At 34.4% G+C, this 20,976-nt stretch overlaps 1 protein-coding gene across 2 annotated transcripts in view; it reads left to right on the top strand.

Moving 5' to 3' along the window:
* The window catches only part of YME1L1 (YME1 like 1 ATPase), a 34,694-nt gene that overhangs the window by 5,805 nt on the left and 7,913 nt on the right, over positions 1–20,976 (top strand). The window contains exons 3-13 of one of the 2 annotated variants that reach the window (XM_069458664.1): positions 2,712–2,874; positions 4,725–4,823; positions 10,105–10,214; positions 11,538–11,688; positions 12,084–12,167; positions 13,515–13,597; positions 15,167–15,257; positions 18,025–18,177; positions 18,690–18,822; positions 19,588–19,650; positions 19,909–20,021. In XM_069458664.1, the coding sequence (XP_069314765.1) occupies positions 2,712–2,874; positions 4,725–4,823; positions 10,105–10,214; positions 11,538–11,688; positions 12,084–12,167; positions 13,515–13,597; positions 15,167–15,257; positions 18,025–18,177; positions 18,690–18,822; positions 19,588–19,650; positions 19,909–20,021 (1,243 nt within the window). The remainder of the gene's footprint in view (positions 1–2,711; positions 2,875–4,724; positions 4,824–10,104; positions 10,215–11,537; positions 11,689–12,083; positions 12,168–13,514; positions 13,598–15,166; positions 15,258–18,024; positions 18,178–18,689; positions 18,823–19,587; positions 19,651–19,908; positions 20,022–20,976) is intronic. The other variant, XM_069458665.1, reaches the window with a different exon arrangement.

A 20,976-nucleotide genomic window follows, 5' to 3' on the forward strand; every position in this document is an offset into this window, starting at 1 on the left:
AGTGTATAAGCTGGGAAACAGTACTTTGTATTCATATAATTATAAAATCAATGTTGCCTAGGATATGAGGAATTATGAACGTAAGAACCTTTGTATTACAAGGATCATTAATTAGGTAGTTGCTTATAAGCTCAGAATGCATTTTTCGTAGAAAAGATATAATCTGTAGTCAAGTTTCCAAAGCCTCTTTAACTCATAAATAGCTTATGTTCTTAGTTGTGATATCAGGAGCTATGGCAAAGGACAGTAAGGAGGAAATGGAAAGAGTTTGCTTTTGAGGGGTGGTGTAGGGTCAGTCTTAGGATAAAATTTTAATTAGATGAAAAGTTTGTCTTTGTCACTTTTATGGTTTCCTTTTGTACTATTTGTCCAGTTCCTATTATGTCTTTCTATAGGCAGTCTATTGTCTTTCTGCTGTCCTGACATTCTTCTCCCAACTTATAGTCAAAGAGAGCCTTACTACTGAGCATACTATATGTATCAAAATTGCTACATGTAACAAAATTATGTTCATTTTAGAAAGTTTGGATATTAATGTAGAAGACGTAAAATTCATCTGTGATCTTGTTCTTCAGAGATAATGTTGTTAACATTTTGTATTTATATTTCATGTCTCTTTTTCTCATGTACTTTTTATACTTTGTAACAATTGGATTATACTGTACATAGTGATTTAGATTTTTTTGTTCATTTAATAGCCTTATAAACTTGTTATGCCATACATTTTCTATATTTCTGATGACTTCAGAGTATTCATTGTGTGATTTTCCTTGCTGAATATTTTCTAATTTTTTTGTTGTCGTAAACAGCAACATTTTTACTAGTAACCCTTGTTGCTAAATCTTTGTTTCATTAAGTGAAATTGCTGAGTCAGTTGTGAAATACATTTTGGGGGCTTGAAAAACACCTAAACTCTAGAAGCCGATGTTCAAGACTAATGGTGTCATATATAGAGTTCTTAATCTCTTATACATCCTTATTAGTCCTTCTGTTTGTCTTTAGTGAGTGTTCTTTATGGTATCACAAAACTTTCTCATTTTCCTGAAGCCTCCTACCTCATCTCTCCTCTCCTTTGCTTTCATCAAGTCTTGCTCATCCAAACATCCAGTCCAAAACACAAGCAAAATTTCCAGCTTTCTTCAAGCTACTGACTTCTTTTCGCTTTGCTCTCAGACTTCTTGAAAGAGTAGTCTGAACTTATATCTGTACTTGAAAAGGTACCACCATGATACATGTTAGGATATGTAGATGAGTAAGGCATGATCTCTGCCTTTGATTCTTACTTTTGTGAAATAGGATATATTTTACAGTCATTTAGTATTGAAAAAATGTATTCTAGGAATATGAGTGACTTGTCACATACTAGTTAATAAAATATACCCAAACATCATTCCAGAGCTGTATAATCCATGGATCCTTCTTTACATCAGTCATAAGAGCTTGACTGTTAATTTTTCCTCTCCTTTTTATGATTTAGCTGTTTTGGGCTTGAATAACATGTATGTGTGTATTTATATTTGTTTTTAAGACAGAGTCTCGCTCTGTCAGCCTGTATAGAGTGCAGTGGCGTCATCGTAGCTCACTGCAAGCTCAAACTTCTGGGCTTAAGTGGTCCTCTTGCCTCAGCCTCCCAAGTAGCAGGGACTATAGGCACGCACCACGACTTCCAGCTAATTTTTCTATTTTTAGTAGAAATGGGGTCTCAGTCTTGCTCAGGCTGATCTGAACTCCTGAGCTCTAGCAGTCCTCCCACTTTGGCCTTCTAGAGTGCTAGGATTACAGGCATGAGCCACTATGCCTGGCCAATAGCATGTAATTGTTACTTGTCTTTAGTGCCTTCCTATAAGCTCATGTGGACAAGAAAATAACTAATCCCTATATTGTTTGTAGTTACTTCAGAAATGTTTAAAGGTGGGTGTATTTTCACACATTTTTGTGGTTTTTAGATATTTTTGCCTGATTTTCACACATTTTTGACCTTGTTCAATTTCCTTTCTTTTTAGAAGCTATGTATGGGTAACTTTAGAACCTCTCAGTTTAAGGAAGGATCTCAGGAATGAGGCCAGAGAAGTGAGATGTCCTGTTTATGGTTATGACTGTAATGTTTATGGACATTTAGGGACTGGAGGAAGCTTAAAAGTTCCATAGACTGCTGAGGATTATCATTTGAATGGAATTTTTCCAGTTCAAGAACCTTACTGTTGTCTTCAAATCAGTTTTGCACTGTTGAGGACAGTCCCCCTGACCTTATATAACATACTTTTTAGCCCAGCAAGTAGTTGCTCTTGCACTGTTGTTATAAATGTTTGACTTATGGTTACTAGGCTAGCTCTTGATCAGAGTACCTTGTAGGAAGAGAAGGAAAAAACATCAAACATTTCACCTGATTCTGTGGACCATACTGCTTAATACAATGGTGGTTTTGCTTTGAATGAAAAATTTTTTCTCTCATATTGAAATGTCATCTCTTTATTTAGGGATGCCATTGAGAGTATAATTTTTTTAACCTTTTTTAAACCTCATATGACTGACCTCAGTAAAAATAGAACTATACAAAATTTGCATCAGTTTATTTTTTTAAATATTAAAAAGCAATCAGTGTATTTGTTAGATTTTAAAAATTCATATTGTTTCAACTGATAATAAGTACCATTTAAATTAAATATCTTGATAATATTAATGCTTACTTGGGTTGACTTAATCTTTTACAGCCTACACTTAACTTAAGGGACCTTGGATTATCTGAATTAAAAATTGGACAGATTGATCAACTGGTAGAAAATCTACTTCCCGGATTTTGTAAAGGCAAAAACATTTCTTCCCATTGGCGTACATCTCACGTTTCTGCACAGTCCTTCTTTGAAAATAAATATGGTATGTTAATATATTTTTGGTTCCAATTAAAATACACCACTTTTGTACAGTTAATTATTGTAATAGATACCATTTGTTAGCATCTGCTATGGGTTAGATTCTTTCCTAAGTTGTTTTCTTTCTTTTTCATTTAAAAAAAATTTTTCATAGTAGAATAATATTAGATTTACAGAAAAGTTGCAAACATAGTACAGAGTTTTCATATACTCTTCACCTTGCTTCCCCTAATGTTGATACCTTATATAACTATGGTACATTGTCAAAACTAGGAGATTAACATCAGTATGATATTTTTATTTATTTACTTATTTTTGTAGAGACAGGGTCTTGCTATTGCTCAGGCTGGTCTTGAACTCCTGAGCTCAAGTGATCCTTCTGTCTCAGCCTTCCATAGTGCTAGGATTACAGGTGTAAGCCACCGTGCCCGGCCAGTACAATATTAATATTTTTAACTAAATTACAGACCATTTGGATTTCAGTAAAATTTAATTTCCCCAAATAACTAGGTTTTTTACTAGTCCCTTTTCTTTTCCAGTATCTAATATAGCATGCCACATTGCATTTAGAAGAATGTGAGGTTTTTTGTTTGTTTTAATTTTAGGTGATGCATGTTTATTGAATTCTAGGTAACATACTTAATCTCTAAATCACAGTGTTGTCTTTTGTGACATCTCTATATATTTTGTTATTTGAATGTTGTAACAATCTGGTGTTACTATAAGCGGGCTTACACTGCAGTCTGTCGAAAGGGATGTTAGCTTCATGAGTTTCTCTTTGGATGTCACTTAAGGCTATGAAAGTCCAGGAACAAAAAGAGCAGGTTTGAATAGTTTATGATGAAGATTTGATTTGAAGCTGTACTTTGCATTAACTTAATTCATTTACTAATTATTTGCCCTTCCTTTGTCTTTATTACATATAAAGGCATAAGAATATAAGAGTGACAAAATGAAACGGTTTTGAGCTTGGAGAATTAGACTAAAAATCGGCTTGTATTTTATTGTCTTTATACCTTCTTCTAAAGAGCTTGGCCCATAGAGTAACATTTTTGGTTTTATACTATTATTATTATTATTCCTACTGCTCTTCTAGTCTGCATATTTACATTTACTTTTAAGGTTATTCCTCATGCCACCAGCTGCTTGTTAAGTTTAGGCAGACAGAGTTTTTAGGAATGGGTTCTTTGACTTGACTCTGAGGCCTGAATTTTAAGGAGGACACACAGACAGATGATAACGGCTCATTGCTTCTGTTGTTACTGATGCTGACCTTTTTCCCCTAGGATCTTATGTGTAAAATATGATGGGACACATAAGTCAAGAGAAAGAGTTAGGAGGGATCACTTAAGTTTTCATGGCTCACAGCTGTGGAAGAAACTTTCTTTATACCCAATGACTATGGAAGCTTTAAGAGGAAAGATAACAGTAGCTGTGGTTTGCAATGTTTTATCACATCATTAGAGCTTTAGGATTTGTCTCTCAGAAATAGCAGTGCTTTCTCTCTTTATGCTCTTAACTAAAAGTAATTTTAACCTGCACATATATATCTTTTACCTCTACTGATTGGAATTTGCTTTCCTTAGCACCTCTATTCATAATACCAGGTAAAAAAGATAAGCTAACCAACAAGTGATAGTAAACTGAAGAACTGTACCCTGAGATTTAAAGTAATTAGATTAGCAGTGCTTTAGATATTTTCAGAAAAGCAGAGTCATTTCATGGACAAATAAAAGTTGAAATTCATTATATTGTTATTTTCCTGATATTTGATAACATTATTGATATTTCATATGACTTTTGGTTTTTTTTGTTTGGCAGTTAGAAAATTTACTTTTTGCAATTTCCCTCCAGGTTACTTAGATATATTTAGTACTTTACGTTCCTCTTGCTTATACAGACATCATTCAAGAGCTCTTCAAAGCATTTGTTCAGATCTTCGGTACTGGCCAGGTATGAAGCAACAACTATTTATTTTGAAAAATAATTAATCTGTTCTGATTTGTCTTTATTAATGGTATTAGTGATTATAAATATTTGCACTTCACAGCAGGACTTAGAGTATTTGGAATTGATTAGTTTGGGTGCCTCTGTATAATTTTTAATCTGGAAAAATTATAGTAGCTAAATTTAAAGTGTGATAAGTGCCACAGAAAATCAAACTCCAGGGAACTTAATCTATACCGGCTTCAAAATAATTGAGTGAACACATTTGCTTACTTGTCCTCACTTTCAAAGCCCATTGAAGTGACAGAAAAAGATATATAAAAATGAGGAAAAAGTTAGGACAACACCAGAGGGCTTTTATTAGTGGACAAGAAATTTAAGGACTTTCAGTAAGTTATAAAATAGGTGACAGTAAATTGATAGCAAAATCAAATTTGCACTCATTCATATGTTTATTGAATACCAGGCACTAGTGATAGTTAGGTGATAGTGATCATTGTAAATGAAAAAGACATTTTCATGTTTCGTACTTTCATGGAACTGTGGTAGTGTCATAAAAGAGGTGAATACTTCTAGTAGAACTCAGGAAGAACCCTAAGCTCAGAGTCAGTAAAAGTGGGCTCTGGGATGGGGCGTAATAAACAGTTGAAAGATTGCCAAAAATGGGCCAATCACAGAGCTTTTAACTTTTGGGTAAATAAGCAAAAAATACCTTTCTAATAAGATGTGTGTGTTTGTTTATATGTTTTGAGGGGATTCTGTCTCCAGAGACTCCTGGTTTGAGCTTTGATGACAAAAAAAGAAACAAGACAGTACCCCAGCTTACTTTGGTTTTCAATCATACATACACTAAAGGTATCCTGCTCATTCACCATAGTCCGTGCTTGCTTTTTTTTTTTTTTTTTTTTTTTTGAGACAGAGTCTCAGTCTGTTGCCCAGGCTACAGTGCGTGGCGTCAGCCTAGCTCCCAGCAACTTCAAACTCCTGGGCCCAAGCAATTCTTCTGCCTCAGCCTCCTGACTAGCTGGGACTAAAGGCATGTGCTACCATGCCCGACTAATTTTTTCTATATATTTTTCATTGTGCAGCTCGTTTCTTTCTATTTTTAGTAGAGACGGAGTCTCACTCTTGCTCAGGCTGGTCTCGAACACCTGAGCTCAAGCAATCCTCCTGCCTTGGCCTCCCAGAGTGCTAGGATTACAGGTGTGAGCCACCGTGCCCAGGCCAGAGTCTGAATATATTTCCTGCCTTGGTGGTGTCGAGGAAACCCATTGGCAGTCAGTACTGATCTCTGTATTCTTTACAAATACAAATGAATTACCAACAATCTCCACATATTTGAGGAAAATTTTTAGCATGAAAAAGAGGCACCAGATTTATCAAAGAGGTCAGTAATCCTGAAGAAATAGTTAATGCAGAAGACAGAAGAATAAGACAGATGATATATTTTTATTAATAGATATTCTTGCAAGATTTATAAAAACTGAGCATGTATTAGGGTATGAAAGATGTTAATAAATGTTCATAATATAACTGAGGTCAGGTTCTCTCATCATCAGATGATAAAACTAATGTTTAATAACAGAAAGGGTAGGTTTAAAAAAAAAACACCTAAATACTTGAAATTTAAAAGCCCTTTCCTAAATATCTCATGGCTGAAAGGAAGTCGAAACTGAAATTACAGACACAGTAATGAACCACAGTGAAAATCTGCATATCAAAATCTTTTTGTTGAGGGAGAGGTGATGTTGAGGGCATTATATAATGTATTAGTAGGAAATAAGAAAAAATAGAAAATGAATTTTTAAAAAAGTAAGAAGTTAATTTAGATAAAATAGACATTACAAAAATAACAGCGAGAAATTACTTGATGAAACCAAAAACAAGTTTAATTTGAATAAACAATAGAACAACCTAACAGGTCTGATTAAAAAACAACAGGAAAGAAATCAAACAACAGGAAAATACAATGTTAGAAGTGCTAAGCTATAAATTAACAAAATTGAAGAAGAGATAGGATAATAATCATAAAGATAGTATTTTAAAAATATAATTTCTTTGCCCCAAAGGCACTAGGGTTCAGATGGTTTTATGGCTGCATTCTGTTTTTCCAGAATTTTAAATGTCCTGTTTTTTAAAATTTATTAAAAAGATAGAATAGGCTTTGCTGTTCCGTGAGGTTGCTGTTAATAAAACTGGTATTAGCATTACCACAAAAAGGGAATAAAATAGATCAATTTCACTTAATAAAAATATGGAAATCATAACATCCAGAGAATGTTCTGAAGTAGACAGGAAAATGGCAAGCAAAAAAAAAATTGAAGAAGGAAAATTGAGAAGTGTTCTTAAAATACTATGTCATGATTAAGAAGTATACAAATGATTTCACATTATTGGTAAGTCTATTAATTCATCATATTAAATAGAAAAATGTTATTTCAATGTGTGATAAAAAGGCATGTGATATATTTTAATTGACATGCTTTCTAAAAACTCTTAAACTAGAAATAGAAGGAAACTTTTCAAATTTCGTAAAGCGTCTGTTATGTTCCTGTTCATTTGAGAAACAAGATGTTTAGTATCCTGGGTGTTTTTTTTTTCAGCATTTATTTGGAGGTCCTGAACAATGTGATTAAAAAGAAAAATGAGTCATATATAAATTAAAGGAATAGGCAAAATTGTAATTTGCAGGTGATAAGATTGCTTACCAGAAACTTAACAAAAATCATCCAAAAGGCTGTTCAAGTAGTAAAAGTTCACTATACTGGTAACAATATAAAGGCATACAAATCAATAGCTTTCTTTTATATTCTAACAGTAGGTTTTATTTACATTTTCTTCAAAACCCACTAAATGCTTTATCCTGACAAGAAATATATCACATATATATAAATATAACTACCTACACATATGTGTGTGTAAGGAAATAAGAGTTGTGTAAAGTAAAATGAGAGAATGCCATAATCCTGTTTGAAAGAACTAGGATATTGTAACAGTATCAAATTATGCTCAAATTTATAAATTCAGTACAACTCCAGTCAAAACTCTAACGACCTGTTTTGGGAATTGAGATGTTTGTTGATTGATTGACTGATTGATTTGACAGGGTCTCACTTTGTTACCCTGGCTGGAGTGCAGTGGTATCATCATAGCTCACTGCAACGTCAAACTCCTGGGGGGCTCAGCCTCCCAAGTAGTTGGGAATATAGGTGTGCACCGCTACACCTGGCTGATTTTTCTATTTTTGGTAGAGGCAGGGTCTCATTTTGTCACTCAGGCCAGTCTTGAACTCTTGTGCTCAAGTAATCTCCTGCCTCAGCCTCCCAGAGTGGTAAGATTACAGGCATGAGCCCACTGCACCAGTCCAAAAAGTTGATTTTAAACTTAATTTGGAATAACTAAGAACATGTTGAAAAAGAATGCTAATGGGGGGGATTTTGCTCTACTTAAGTGTATCAACATACAGATATTTAGCAATGGAAATCAGTAGTTTAGTATTAAAAATAACTATACAGTTAAGAATTTAAACTGGTACTGTCATACATTAATGCAACAAAATTAAGAATTTTAAATCAATGAGGAAATCATGGATTATCAAAAAATGTTATTAGGCTAATTGGCTATCCATTTTGGAAAAGAGGGAATCAGGTTCATTTATATCATACCAAACAGAAAAAGTTCCAAATACTTTAAAGATCTGAAAACAAAATGTAAAACTGAAAATATTAGAAGTAGACTACCTTTAAAATCCTAGTTTAGCAATGGGACTCTAATCAAATCATAATGCAGAAAACAACAGATGAAAAGATATGGGCAGGGTGCAGTGGCTCACGCTTATAATTCTAGCCCTTTGGGAGGCCAAAGGATTGCTTGAGCCCAGGAGTTCCAGGCCAGCCTCAGCAATATAGCGAGACCCTATATGTACAAGTGGAAAAATCAGCTGGGTGTGGTGGCGCATGCCTGTAGCCCCAGGAGGCTGAGGCAGGCAGATCCCTTGAGCCCAGGAGTTTGAGGCTGCAGTAAGCTATGATGAAGCCACTGCACTCTAGCCCAGGCAACAGAGTGAGACCCTATCTTAAAAAAAAAAAAAAAGAGCTACATTAACCTTATAAATTACTGTATCACGTAATTGAAAGACAAAGACATATTAAAGTTATCATCCAATATATATAACTAAAGATTCCTATCCGTAATATACATATTCTATAAATAAGTAAAAATGTGCAAAGTATGTGAATGGTCAATTCACTAAAGAAATAAAAATGCAAAAGAATCTTTCTAAATTTTCCCACACTTGTAACCTGGGAAATACAAAGTAGAACAAGATATGTTTCTTTTTGTTGTTGTTGTTGGCCCATCAAATTTGTGCAAATTTAAAAGATTTATATTATCCAGTGTTGGCAAGGATATGAAGAAAAGGATACTCACATTCATTGGTGGGCACATAAATTGCCTTTTTAGAAGACAGTTTGTTAGTGTCAAACAAAATTCAAACCTTAAAACCGTTTTCTCACTCTAAATTTGGTCTAAATTTGCTGAAGGATGTATGTACAAGAATGTTCACTGCAGTACTATTTCTAGTAATAGAAAACAGGAAACAAAAGTCCATAGAAGGGAAATGGTTGAATAAATTGTTGTATTCTGATAAGTTGGAAAACCATAAATGACCATTCAACTGAATGCACTGTCCTGTTCTGAAAAATATGCATGATATAGCTCAAGTGAGAGAAGGTGATTGCAAAACATTATGCTATTTCTAGGTTAATATCTAGAGTAATTTTTCTAGAAAGCACACGTGTGTGCATGCATGGAAGAGTAGTTGTGGAATTAACAGTAGTTACTACTGGTAAGTCGGACCGGGGCTTCAGGAATTAAAAGACACTGATTTGTATTTGATACTTTCACCTCTTTTTTTTGAAAAATATTTTGTATTTACCAAGAAAATGTAAAAGTTAATTGTATAGATTCAGTCTATTTTATTTACTTGGCTTTTTCTTGGAAATATGTCACAGTTTATCAGAGTTGCTATCGTGTTTTCTAAATTATATTGTAAAATCCCTGACTTCTCTGATTGTTTTTTCCTTTATCAACATGAAATAAATAGAATGTTTAAAGTTTTTTTTGAAAAAAGGATGATAGAAAAAATATAAAGCACGTTGAGGTGCCAGGCAAAAGAATTGTGTCAGAAAATAAGATGAACTAGGATATACAGGGATGGTGTCAGACTTTAGAATCTTAGGCATTTTTCTTGTTAACAGTTTGCAGTAAATGATACTGTTTTATTCAGGTTTTATACAGTCTCGAGGTTTTAAAACTTTGAAATCAAGGACACGACGTCTACAGTCCACCTCTGAAAGATTAGCCGAAACACAGAATGTAGCACCATCATTCGTGAAGGTAATTAGACTTTTTTGATATGTTCCAAAAAGCAAATATTTTCAAGTTATAGAAACAGCGAGGACCTTCAATATGTGATTTTTGTTGGCAGATAGATTTTCTGCCTGCATTCCACTTATGATGAGGAATTAATGGCCTGTGTAATCACTATAACTCTTCTGGACAGTAGACTTGTCTCTCCACTTGTTAGGCATTTCCCTCCTATTCTTTTCCCCCACCAACCTATACCTGTTTAGGTGTTCTCTATGTTAATGACCAACATCTACCCAAGCTAGAAACCTGGGGATCAATCTAGATTTGTCCATCTTTCCTCACCTCCCACATCCATTAATCACCAAAGTCCTGTTGCTCCAACTTCCTAAGTATTTCTTAAATCAGGTTCACTGCCATAGACAGGCTATAACCATTTCTTGCCTGCATTACACTAATAAATACTCATTGAGTCTCCTTGCCTCTTGTCTTGCTGCCTTGAGTCTGGTGTGTAGACTGCCACCCAGTGGATCTTTCTCAAATGATGATCTGATTACTCTGCTTTATTGTGAACTTCATTCTGGTACATAGGGCATTTAATCATTTCGCCTCTACCTACCCTTTTTCTATCTTCATTTGTCAATATTCCAGTCTGTTCCTCTGTTCTCCTCTCTTGGCATTTAAGTCTTGTCATGTAAGATTGCTGTCCTCGGTTCTTAAGCATCGAGGGCTATTGTTTCATGCCTTTGTCAGAATGTTCATAGTGTTAGTTCCTTATGGTTTAGGTGTCCCCTTCTGTATAAGGCCTTTCTTATCTTCCTTAGGTAACATTCATTTTACCACCATACATCGTATTTCTAATATAATATCAAAATGATTTAAGAAACTTAGTTATTTACGTATCTTTCCTCAGTAGCCTGAAAACTTTTGGATCAGTTGCTTATTTATCTTTACACCTTCAGAACTTACACAAGGCCAGTATGAAGGGTGCTTAGTAAACATTTACTAAATTAATGAGGTTTTTTCCTCTGGCAGAGGTAAAGGGGTATGAACATTCAGCCATTAGAGCCCTAAGATAACACATGGCCTATTAACTGTTTTAAGTATTAGTGTTCTTACAGAGAATAATCTACTTTATAGTATCGATTAATTGATACAGGTATAGGATCTAGTGTTAGCTTCTTAGTTATTGGTTAAGTAATTCATTGTAGAGTATTAATCTGTTTCTTCACATTGACAATAAAAATTAAATTCTAGAATTTTAATGAATATTTTTTGAGTGGTTGCAATATTGCTGGGGAGAGTAACTATCTATGTAGTCAACCAATACCATTGTGTTGTTTGTATATTTAGGGGTTTCTTTTGCGGGACAGAGGATCAGATGTTGAGAGCTTGGACAAACTCATGAAAACCAAAAATATACCTGAAGCTCATCAAGATGCATTTAAAACTGGTTTTGCAGAAGGTTTTCTGAAAGCTCAAGCACTAACACAAAAAACCAATGGTAAGTTGATTTGACACTCTCCGTGTTTGAGGAAAATAAAAAGAAGGTCATAGTCCTACGTGACTATATGTAAGTAAAAAATAACTTCTGAAAGCATCCATCTATTCACTGGTTATATTCCACTATATTTGTAACTTAACCTGTATGGAAATGGAAATACTGCTGACAGTTTCACCTTCTCAAGAGAAATACCAAATTAAAGGACAGAAGCATGTGACTTCATGAAGGTTTTCCACCCTGAAAGCAAATTATAGCAATTGTGCAAAAGAATGCCATATTCCAAGATTGCATGTGGATGAAATATGATTATCAACAATAAACTAATATTTCTATTGCATTGAGCTGTCATATTTCATTAATGTTCTTTGATTTAAGGCTTTTACTTTCTCTTCTAGATTCCCTAAGACGAACCCGTCTGATTCTCTTTGTTCTGCTCCTATTTGGCATATATGGACTTCTAAAAAATCCATTTTTATCTGGTAAAATATATTTTTATCTGACTTGTTAATTTTTTATGCTTTAAATATCTGTTTCCATTTCATGGTTAGTCTAAGATAAAGAAAACATTAATGTTTATAGTTATACTATGTAGGCTTTCATTCCTACTCATTTCCCAGCATTTTAAGAAAATGATACGTGTCTAATTACAAAATTTAAAAGTTATATAGAAGAATTTTATAATAGCAATACAAAGTAATGGTCTTCTGTGTCAAATATTAATAAATTGAAATTTTTCTTAAAATTACATTAAATGACTCCCCCCCCCCCTTTTTTTTTTCAGTTTGTTCATCTGAAGTAAAGTAAAAATGTCAGGCTTAAATGGTTCCAGTTACTTTTTCAACTACTATTCAGTTTTTACCCTGTGATCTCTTTGTGATTAAGGATCTAAATGAATCTTTAAAAAATGCTTTGGTGGGCTATAACTGTCAGTGTCCACTTTAGAATAGAGTTTTAAATTTGGTCTCTGAACTTAACGTTCTTAATGTGTTAAGCATTTCTTTTTCACCCTGTATTTTTGCCCACTTATTTTTTATTCTACATTTCAGTCTATCTTAATAACAGTATTTTGGGCTTCTTCTGAGGAAATTGGAAATTACTGTTTCCTCACTTACGTACAACTGCCTCTAGTTTGGAAGTTTTTACTCCAGTGGGAGAGACTTGTAATAGTTTGCCAAAGGTGGTTTCAAATATTTTACTCTCTTACCAAACTTGTCCTCTCTTATACTTAATGATGTCATTACTAATATATTGTTTGAGGACAAGTAATGACAGTTGTCAGAGAAAGACGACTACATGAAAGGTGACATCTTTTAAGCCTCACTTGTTTTTAAATGAGTGTGCCAGTTTTTTGAGGGAGTATAGTTCCAAGTGTAGGTCTGTGACCAGTTGTATCAGAATCATCAAGGGTGCTTGTTAAAAATGCAAACTCTCCTGGGCCTTTTCTTAAGTCTACACACCATAAATCTGCACCATGACTGGGGGACCTGCATTTTAACACATTTCTCAAAGTGATTTTTATTCACACCAGAGTTTGAGAACCATTGATTTAAGATTTCTATCATTCAATATTACAAGGAGAAGAGGAAAATAATTCTTGATTTTAACTGGAAAGTACAGACATGTCTTTTTAATTTGAATCATTTACTCCTTGAATGTGATTTAGAAATCCAAAGACCTAGTTTCGGCTCCTCGCTCTGATTTAAGATGGGAACTTAGGATTCTCAGATATTTCAGTTTTCTAGGTTTTGCTTTCTTGCCTCTGAAAAATCGGATGGTTGGCATGTTATTACTCTGTCAAGTATAAACATTTCTTTTCTTCCCTTTAGTCCGCTTCCGGACGACAACCGGGCTTGATTCTGCAGTAGATCCTGTGCAGATGAAAAATGTCACCTTTGAACACGTAAAAGGAGTAAGTTAAAATAATTTGCTTGCCTTCATCATACACTATCTAACTGGTATTCTATGAAAGGTCAATACTTGATTCTGAAGGTTATTCTGGAATTGGTAAAATTGCATTCCAAAGTATTTGAAACTTTGATATTTTGGGGTAAATGATCATAGCAGAGGATCAAATCTTGTTTCATGACAGGGATTAGTATTGATTTATGGAGGAGCAGCATGGTATAGTAGAATGAATGTGGATGTAAGAATCAAGCAGACTAAGGTTTCAATTTCATTTTTATATTTATTGCCTGTGACCTTGAACAAATTACTTTAGATTCACACAGATAACGTATGTGGTTGGCACATAATAGACAGTTAATACATCTGGCCAATGCACGGTGGTTCATGCCTATAATCCCAGTATTTTGGGAGGCCGATGCAGGAGGTTATATAAGCATACTTTTATATACGGCCTTAAAAATATCCCTAAGGGCTTCTAGTAATTTCACGACTTGATCCCCTTAATCCTATTTTTCTGAATTGATCTTATATTCCTCAATTTGGAATTGTCTTGCCACAGAAGTTGGGGAGAGAATATAGTTTATATGTGTAGTAAATGATCTTTAATTTCTTTTTTCATTCTTAACAGTTTAAAGTTGGCATTTTATCCATTATTTTGACTAAAAGTATTTTAGTCTTAGTACATGTACATCTTTTAATACTTTGTAAAAATGTGTTCTTTTAGTAAACCAGCCAAATCTGTTTTAGCTATAAGTTTTATTGAAGTTTAACATAGTCACAAAATGCACAAATCATAAATGTATAGCTCAATAAATTTTTGCATAGTGAGCATGTTTATAGTATTAGTACCTACCTCAAGAAACAGAATATGGCCAGGCACAGTGGCTCACGCCTGTAATCCTAGCACTCTGGGAGGCCAGGGCGGGAGGATCCCTTGAGATCAGGAGTTAGAGACCAGCCTGACTGAGTGAGACCCCATCTCTACTGAAAATAGACAAATTAGCCAGGCATCCTGGCATGCGCAGGAGGATAACATCACCCAGGAGTTTTGAGGTTGCTGTGAGCTAGGCTGACACCACTGTATTCTACCTAGGGCGACAAGAGTGAGACTGTCTCACCAAAATAAATAAATTAATTAATTCTGATATTTCCAGGAAACATTTCTGGAAAATTTCGAGAACTATAAAGCAATCCTGACTTTAATTTTAGATTTTTGAATGCCCTTTGACCTAAAGATGGGTTCCATGTTTTAGTATGCTCCTCCTCTTCAGGTAGTTTCTTTTTAACCCTGTACAATATACTTGACTTCTGTCTTCTCAGTGAGAAAATGGAAGAAGTTTAGGATGATTTTTGTTGGGATAGTAAGGAGACTGCATTATTGGAAATAATGGTCAGGAGAAAACCCTGTGTATGTTTGAGGGGGCAATTTTGTGTACTTCTGTCACTGAAACAAAGAGAAGGCCAAGTTAATTCCATACCCAAGTTAACTTTATGATTTTCAAACAAGAAGCCAGAATTATGTAACAAAATCTAACCATCATTTTCAATTGTTTTGTAAATTGGGTTATTTTAGGTGGAGGAAGCTAAACAAGAATTACAGGAAGTTGTTGAATTCTTGAAAAATCCACAAAAGTTTACTGTGCTGGGAGGTAAACTTCCAAAAGGTAAGGTATCTTCCCTTTACCATGGTTTGATGTCAAAAAATACTGTAATATACTACTAATTTAATTTTATTAGATTTTAACTGATTAAAGTTTAGTTCTCAATTGCTGTTTTACATAGTAGATGCTCATTCTGCACATACAGTTCTACAACCTTTTCTGGTACTTAAAATTTTTACATAATTACAAACTTCAAGTAAAGTTATAAGAATAGTACAAAGAGTGCTCTTCATACCCTTAACCCCTCAGTCTAACCAATTTTTAATGATCTGTTCCATCTTAACATTTGCTCCATTCATTTTATCTCTCTATTACTTACATTTTTATAACCATTTGAGAGTAAATTCTAGATATAATCACTCCCAAGTATGTATTTCCTAAGAATAAAGATATTCTTGTACATAAAACTCCAGGAATAGGCGAGGCGTGGTGGCTCATGCCTGTAATCCTAGCACTCTGGGAGACCGAGGCGGGTGGATCGCTTGAGGTCAGGAGTTCGAGACCAGCTTGTGTAAGAGCGAGACCCCATCTCTACTAAAATATAGAAACAAATAATCTGGCCAACTAAAAATATATATAGAAAAAATTAGCCAGGCATGGTGGCGCATGCCTGTAGTCCCAGCTACTCGGGAGGCTGAGGCAGGAGGATTGCTAAGCCCAGGAGTTTGAGGTTGCTGTGAGCTAGGCTGACGCCACGGCACTCGCTCTAGCCCAGCCAACAGAGCGAGACTCTGTCTCAAAAAAAAAAAAAAAAAAAACTCCAGGAGTAATTGTTAATATTAAAATCAGGAAGTTCAACATATATACAAAACCATTACCAAATTCCCAGCCATATTAAAATGTCAGCATTTGTTCCCATCCAGTATGCTTTGTAGTGTCTCCCTCACTGCCAGTGCCTGCCCCTGTTCAGCACCCAATCTGGGTTCACACTTAACATGGAGTTTTTTCTTTAATATGGAACAGCTCCTCTAGAAGAAAGTCTTTCATGATCTTTACAACAGCAAAAAGTTAGACAATTTATAGCATGTTCCCCAGTTTGGCTTTGTCTGATGTTTTCTCACAGTTACTAAACATGATTTTTCATGACTTCATGGTGTCTTTCTAATTTATGCTTGTATTATAATTTATCTAACCATGTATGTTGACTTTTTTATGGTTTCTAGGTTTATGCTATTAAAAATAGCACTGTAGTGATCATTTTAACTCAAGGCTTTGCCCATATGCTTAATTATTTCCTTAGAAAAAAATTCTTGAAGTAGAATTGCTGAGTTAAAGAATGACACTCCTTGGCCAGGTGCGATGGCTCACGCCTGTAATCCCAGCACTCTGGGAGGCCAAGGCGGGAGAATCTCTCGGGGTCAGGAGTTTGAGACCAGCCTGAGCAAGAGCAAGACCCTGTCTCTGCTAAAAATAGAAAGAAATTATCTGGACAGCTAAAAATATATATAGAAAAAAATTAGCCAGACATGGTGGCACATGCCTGTAGTCCCAGCTACTTGGGAGGCTGAGGCAGAAGGATTGCTTAAGGCCAGGAGTTTGAGGTTGCTGGGAGCTAGGCTGACGCCACGGCACTCACTCTAGCCCGGGCAACAGAGTGAAACTCTGTCTCAAAAAAAAAAAAAGACACTCCTTTTTAAGGCTTATTTTGTACTGTCAAATATCTTTACTGAGAGGTCAGCAGTATGTGAGATGGGTTGCACGACTCTTTACTACTTGAGGGCACATTTATTAAATCAATGCTATAATATCATACAGCGAGTGTTGAAGACCATAGAAGTAGTTACACTCTTCCTCTTTCTAATCACAAGGAATATTTGATAAATTTATAGTAAAATCCTGAGGTACCTAGATATAATCTACAGAAATTTATGTTATTTCAACCTGTTAGGTATCACTAAAACATGGAAGTACTAGGGTGGTCTTTAGGCTATTTTTTGAGCTTTCCTTCAAAAAATTTTTTTATGTTAAAATACAGCTTTATTGCTTTTTTATGTTTGTACATTTATAAAGAGTTATATAAATTAAGGATTTCTATTTTTCAAACTAATATGAAAACCTTACTGGTATTATGGAAATTTTCGAACATGGAAAACCTTCAAGAGTAGTATAATTAACATCCATGTACTATCCACTTGGACTCAGCACTTGTTAACATTTTGTCATATTTGCTTTCTCCCCTAAACATTTGTGTATTTTTCTCCCCTGAACATTTGAAAGAAAACTGTAAACATCAACTACTTTACATCCAAATACTTCGTTATTACATCACTTCAGAATATGGACATTATCCTAAGTAAACACAATAATCTTATCCCACCAAAGAATATTAATGCCATTTCCTTAACATCATGTCCTCTCTGGTCTTTTATTTGAATTTTCACCAAATGTCCTTAGAATTTCTTTATGTTTTTAATGAAAAAGCATCAAATCAAGTTTCATGCATTACATGTTTGTTTGGTCTTTCAGTCTCTTTCTCTTGAATTTTTCCTACTTATTTAGTAATAAATGGGTTTATATTCCTTTGACTCAAGAATTTGTCCTGTCTTTTATGTTGTTGATATGTAAGCAATATTTAATTGATATAGAAAAATTAGTTTGGAGAAGATTCTAAAGTGAATCATTAGCAGAGATAAATATGTTCTGCTTTGTTTTTAAATATTGGTTATTGGTGTGCCTTCAACTTCCAAATTATATAATTTTTTATAGGTTCATATCAAAGGATTTTTTTTACAAAACAATTTTAATCATTCTTGCTTTCTTTTTCTTTTAGGCATTCTTTTAGTTGGACCACCAGGGACAGGAAAGACACTTCTTGCCCGAGCTGTGGCAGGAGAAGCTGATGTTCCTTTTTATTATGCTTCTGGATCAGAATTTGATGAGATGTTCGTGGGTGTGGGAGCCAGCCGCATCAGAAATCTTTTTAGTACGTTTTGCTGTATCTTTTATAAAATGCTGAATTTTTCTAATTTTAGGGGAAGAGTGTATCTTACCCTTTTTGCTAATTGCTTTTGATTGACAGTCAGCTGAAGTAGACATTGTGGGGTCCTGGTTTTAGGTAACTTCATATATGAGCTAAGAGAGAGCTGTCTTCCTTTTTTAAAAGTTGGAATTATAAGAGCCTAGTGGAAGGTGCAAGATGACATTGAGAACTGCAAACAACTCCTAGCTTTTTTTCATTTTATTCATGGATTCTTTAGTATGTAATTAAAGGGTAATTAGCCTCAGACCTGATTGTATGTGATACTTGTACAGTTGGAAAAATGAATACTGAATTGTTTTTATTTTATATCATTCTTTTCAGTATGGTCCCCCCCACACCCCAGAACTAATATTCTTAAATCAGTAAAAATCAGTCTTACAGGTTAATATTTATCTGGTTTTGTTTGAAAAGTGATGATTTCTTTTAACTTACTGGGATCTTTTTTGTTTTCTTAGGGGAAGCGAAAGCAAATGCTCCTTGTGTTATATTTATTGATGAATTAGATTCTGTTGGTGGGAAGAGAATTGAATCTCCAATGCATCCATATTCAAGGCAGACTATAAATCAGCTTCTTGCTGAAATGGATGGGTAATTGAGTTTTCCTTTCTTCATAGAATATGGTGATGCCTTGTAGCATTTGATACCCTGTTATAGTTGATCTTATGCAAATAGTTCCCGTAAAGCCTTTGACAACATTCTAGAGTTATGAGACACATTACGTGTATAGGCAATAGGATAGTCCCTCATGTAAGAAGTCAAGACAGGCTTTTCTCTTAGTAGTGTATTGTTTTTATTACTAATTGGGTATTTGAATATAAACTCCTCTAATTTAATTTGTAATATTTATACCTTTATTCACTTGCTATACTTGTGATAGAAAATCAATGATTTAGCTGAGCCTGGTATTCTATTTGAAGAAGTAAAGGGCCTGTATGCTGGTTTCTACACAATTTATGAGTAGTTTTGAGTGTTGTGGTAGATTTAAAACTTACATCAGTGTTCATAATATAAGAAGCAAGAGGTAGCATTGCTTTGAACGAAGTATCTTCAAGTTGATGTAAGACATTTTGAAACGAAATGAAAAGTCTGGGAGTGAATAAATTGAATTGATGTACTTGAAAGTCATTTTTCAAAAATTAGTCAGGCCCCCAAGCTTTTCATGTCAAGGTATCTTTTCCCTAGTAGACCAGATATTGTGAAGATATGTAATTAGAGATGATTAGTGGTTTATTATCAGTGCCTTTTCTTGGCTGTTATTAAGATTGATAATAAACAGTATTATGTCAAGCATTGCTATATGTATGCTATGCTTCTATTTTCAGTGAAAAGGTACTCCTTTTTTTCCCTAAATAGTTTTAAACCCAATGAAGGTGTTATCATCATTGGAGCCACAAACTTCCCAGAGGCATTAGATAAGTAAGTATTAAAATAAAACTTGTGAAGTAGTGTTACATGCTATAAGATCATGCTAAATGAATCCCATTATAAAAGATCACATTGTATGATTTAATTTATTACAGAATGTCCAGAAACTGAAAATTTATGTTCAAAACTGTCTGTTCTCTGTCTGCCATTGTCTTCCCCTCATGTCTTTAGTGTGTCAGTCTTACTGAATTTGAATTTTAGCATAGTCAATTTATTAATGTATGTTCTCCCCTTGCATTCTTCCTTTAGTGCCTTAATTCGTCCTGGTCGTTTTGACATGCAAGTTACAGTTCCAAGGCCAGATGTAAGAGGTCGAACAGAAATTTTAAAATGGTATCTCAATAAAATAAAGTTTGATCAGTGTAAGTTGAGTTCTTTAGTACAAACATTATTACCTCTATAAAATGGTAATATATCCATCTGCCCCATTCGTGTTCCTTACATGATAAATATATTAAAAGACCAGTTCATTTTTACGTCCTTTTTTCTCTTCGTTTATATGTCCTTGCCTAAGCCATGGCACAGTGGCTTATGCCTGTAATTCCAATTACTCAGTTTGGTGAGCAGGGGGATCACTTGAGCCCAGGAGTTGGAGGCTGCAGTGAGCAATCTTATGCCACCGTACTACAGCATGGGTGACAGAGCGAGACCCAGTATCTACAGAAAATAAAAATAAGAAAACTCATTCCTTAATTAGTGTGTACCCAAAAGATTGTATTGCTTTGGATCCTGTTTCCAAACGAAGGGTTTTTTTAGAGTATTCAGACAGATAATATTTGAAGATTAATATATGTACACACTTTTTTGAGTTGAATGTGAAATACATAGTAATAGAAAAAGCTCTATAAACAGTAGATGATGATGTAGTCAGTTTGGGGCCAAAAGGGAGGAAAGCCAACTATAAAACAAAACACATAGAGATATTCTGGACACGCTTGAGCAATAAATAAAGCTGTTAAAGCTGTAGTATTTTGAGAAATAGCTGCATTAGTTCATAAAACTAAATATGTTTCTTGTAATATGGGGAGCTTTTATGTCCAACTTATTTCAAGTTGAAATTCGTAGAACCGAATGTTGTCTCTGAGTATGGTTTTTTAGTTTGTGTTTAGGGTAGTAACAATATAGGTCATATTTGAAGTTTCTAATTTATATAAGGCAGCTCCACATTGCATTGTTTTTCACAAAGTTATTTAAATTTAAGACCTTTTGTGATTTGTCCCAATGCCAATCTCAGTGATATGTTTGGGCTTTTTTCCCTAGGAATTTTCTTTTCTTTTTTTTTTTTTTTATTTCTATTATTCTCCTCCCCGCTTCCCT

The sequence above is a fragment of the Eulemur rufifrons genome, chromosome 25 (genome assembly GCF_041146395.1).
Source record: "Eulemur rufifrons isolate Redbay chromosome 25, OSU_ERuf_1, whole genome shotgun sequence".
NCBI lineage: Eukaryota > Metazoa > Chordata > Mammalia > Primates > Lemuridae > Eulemur > Eulemur rufifrons.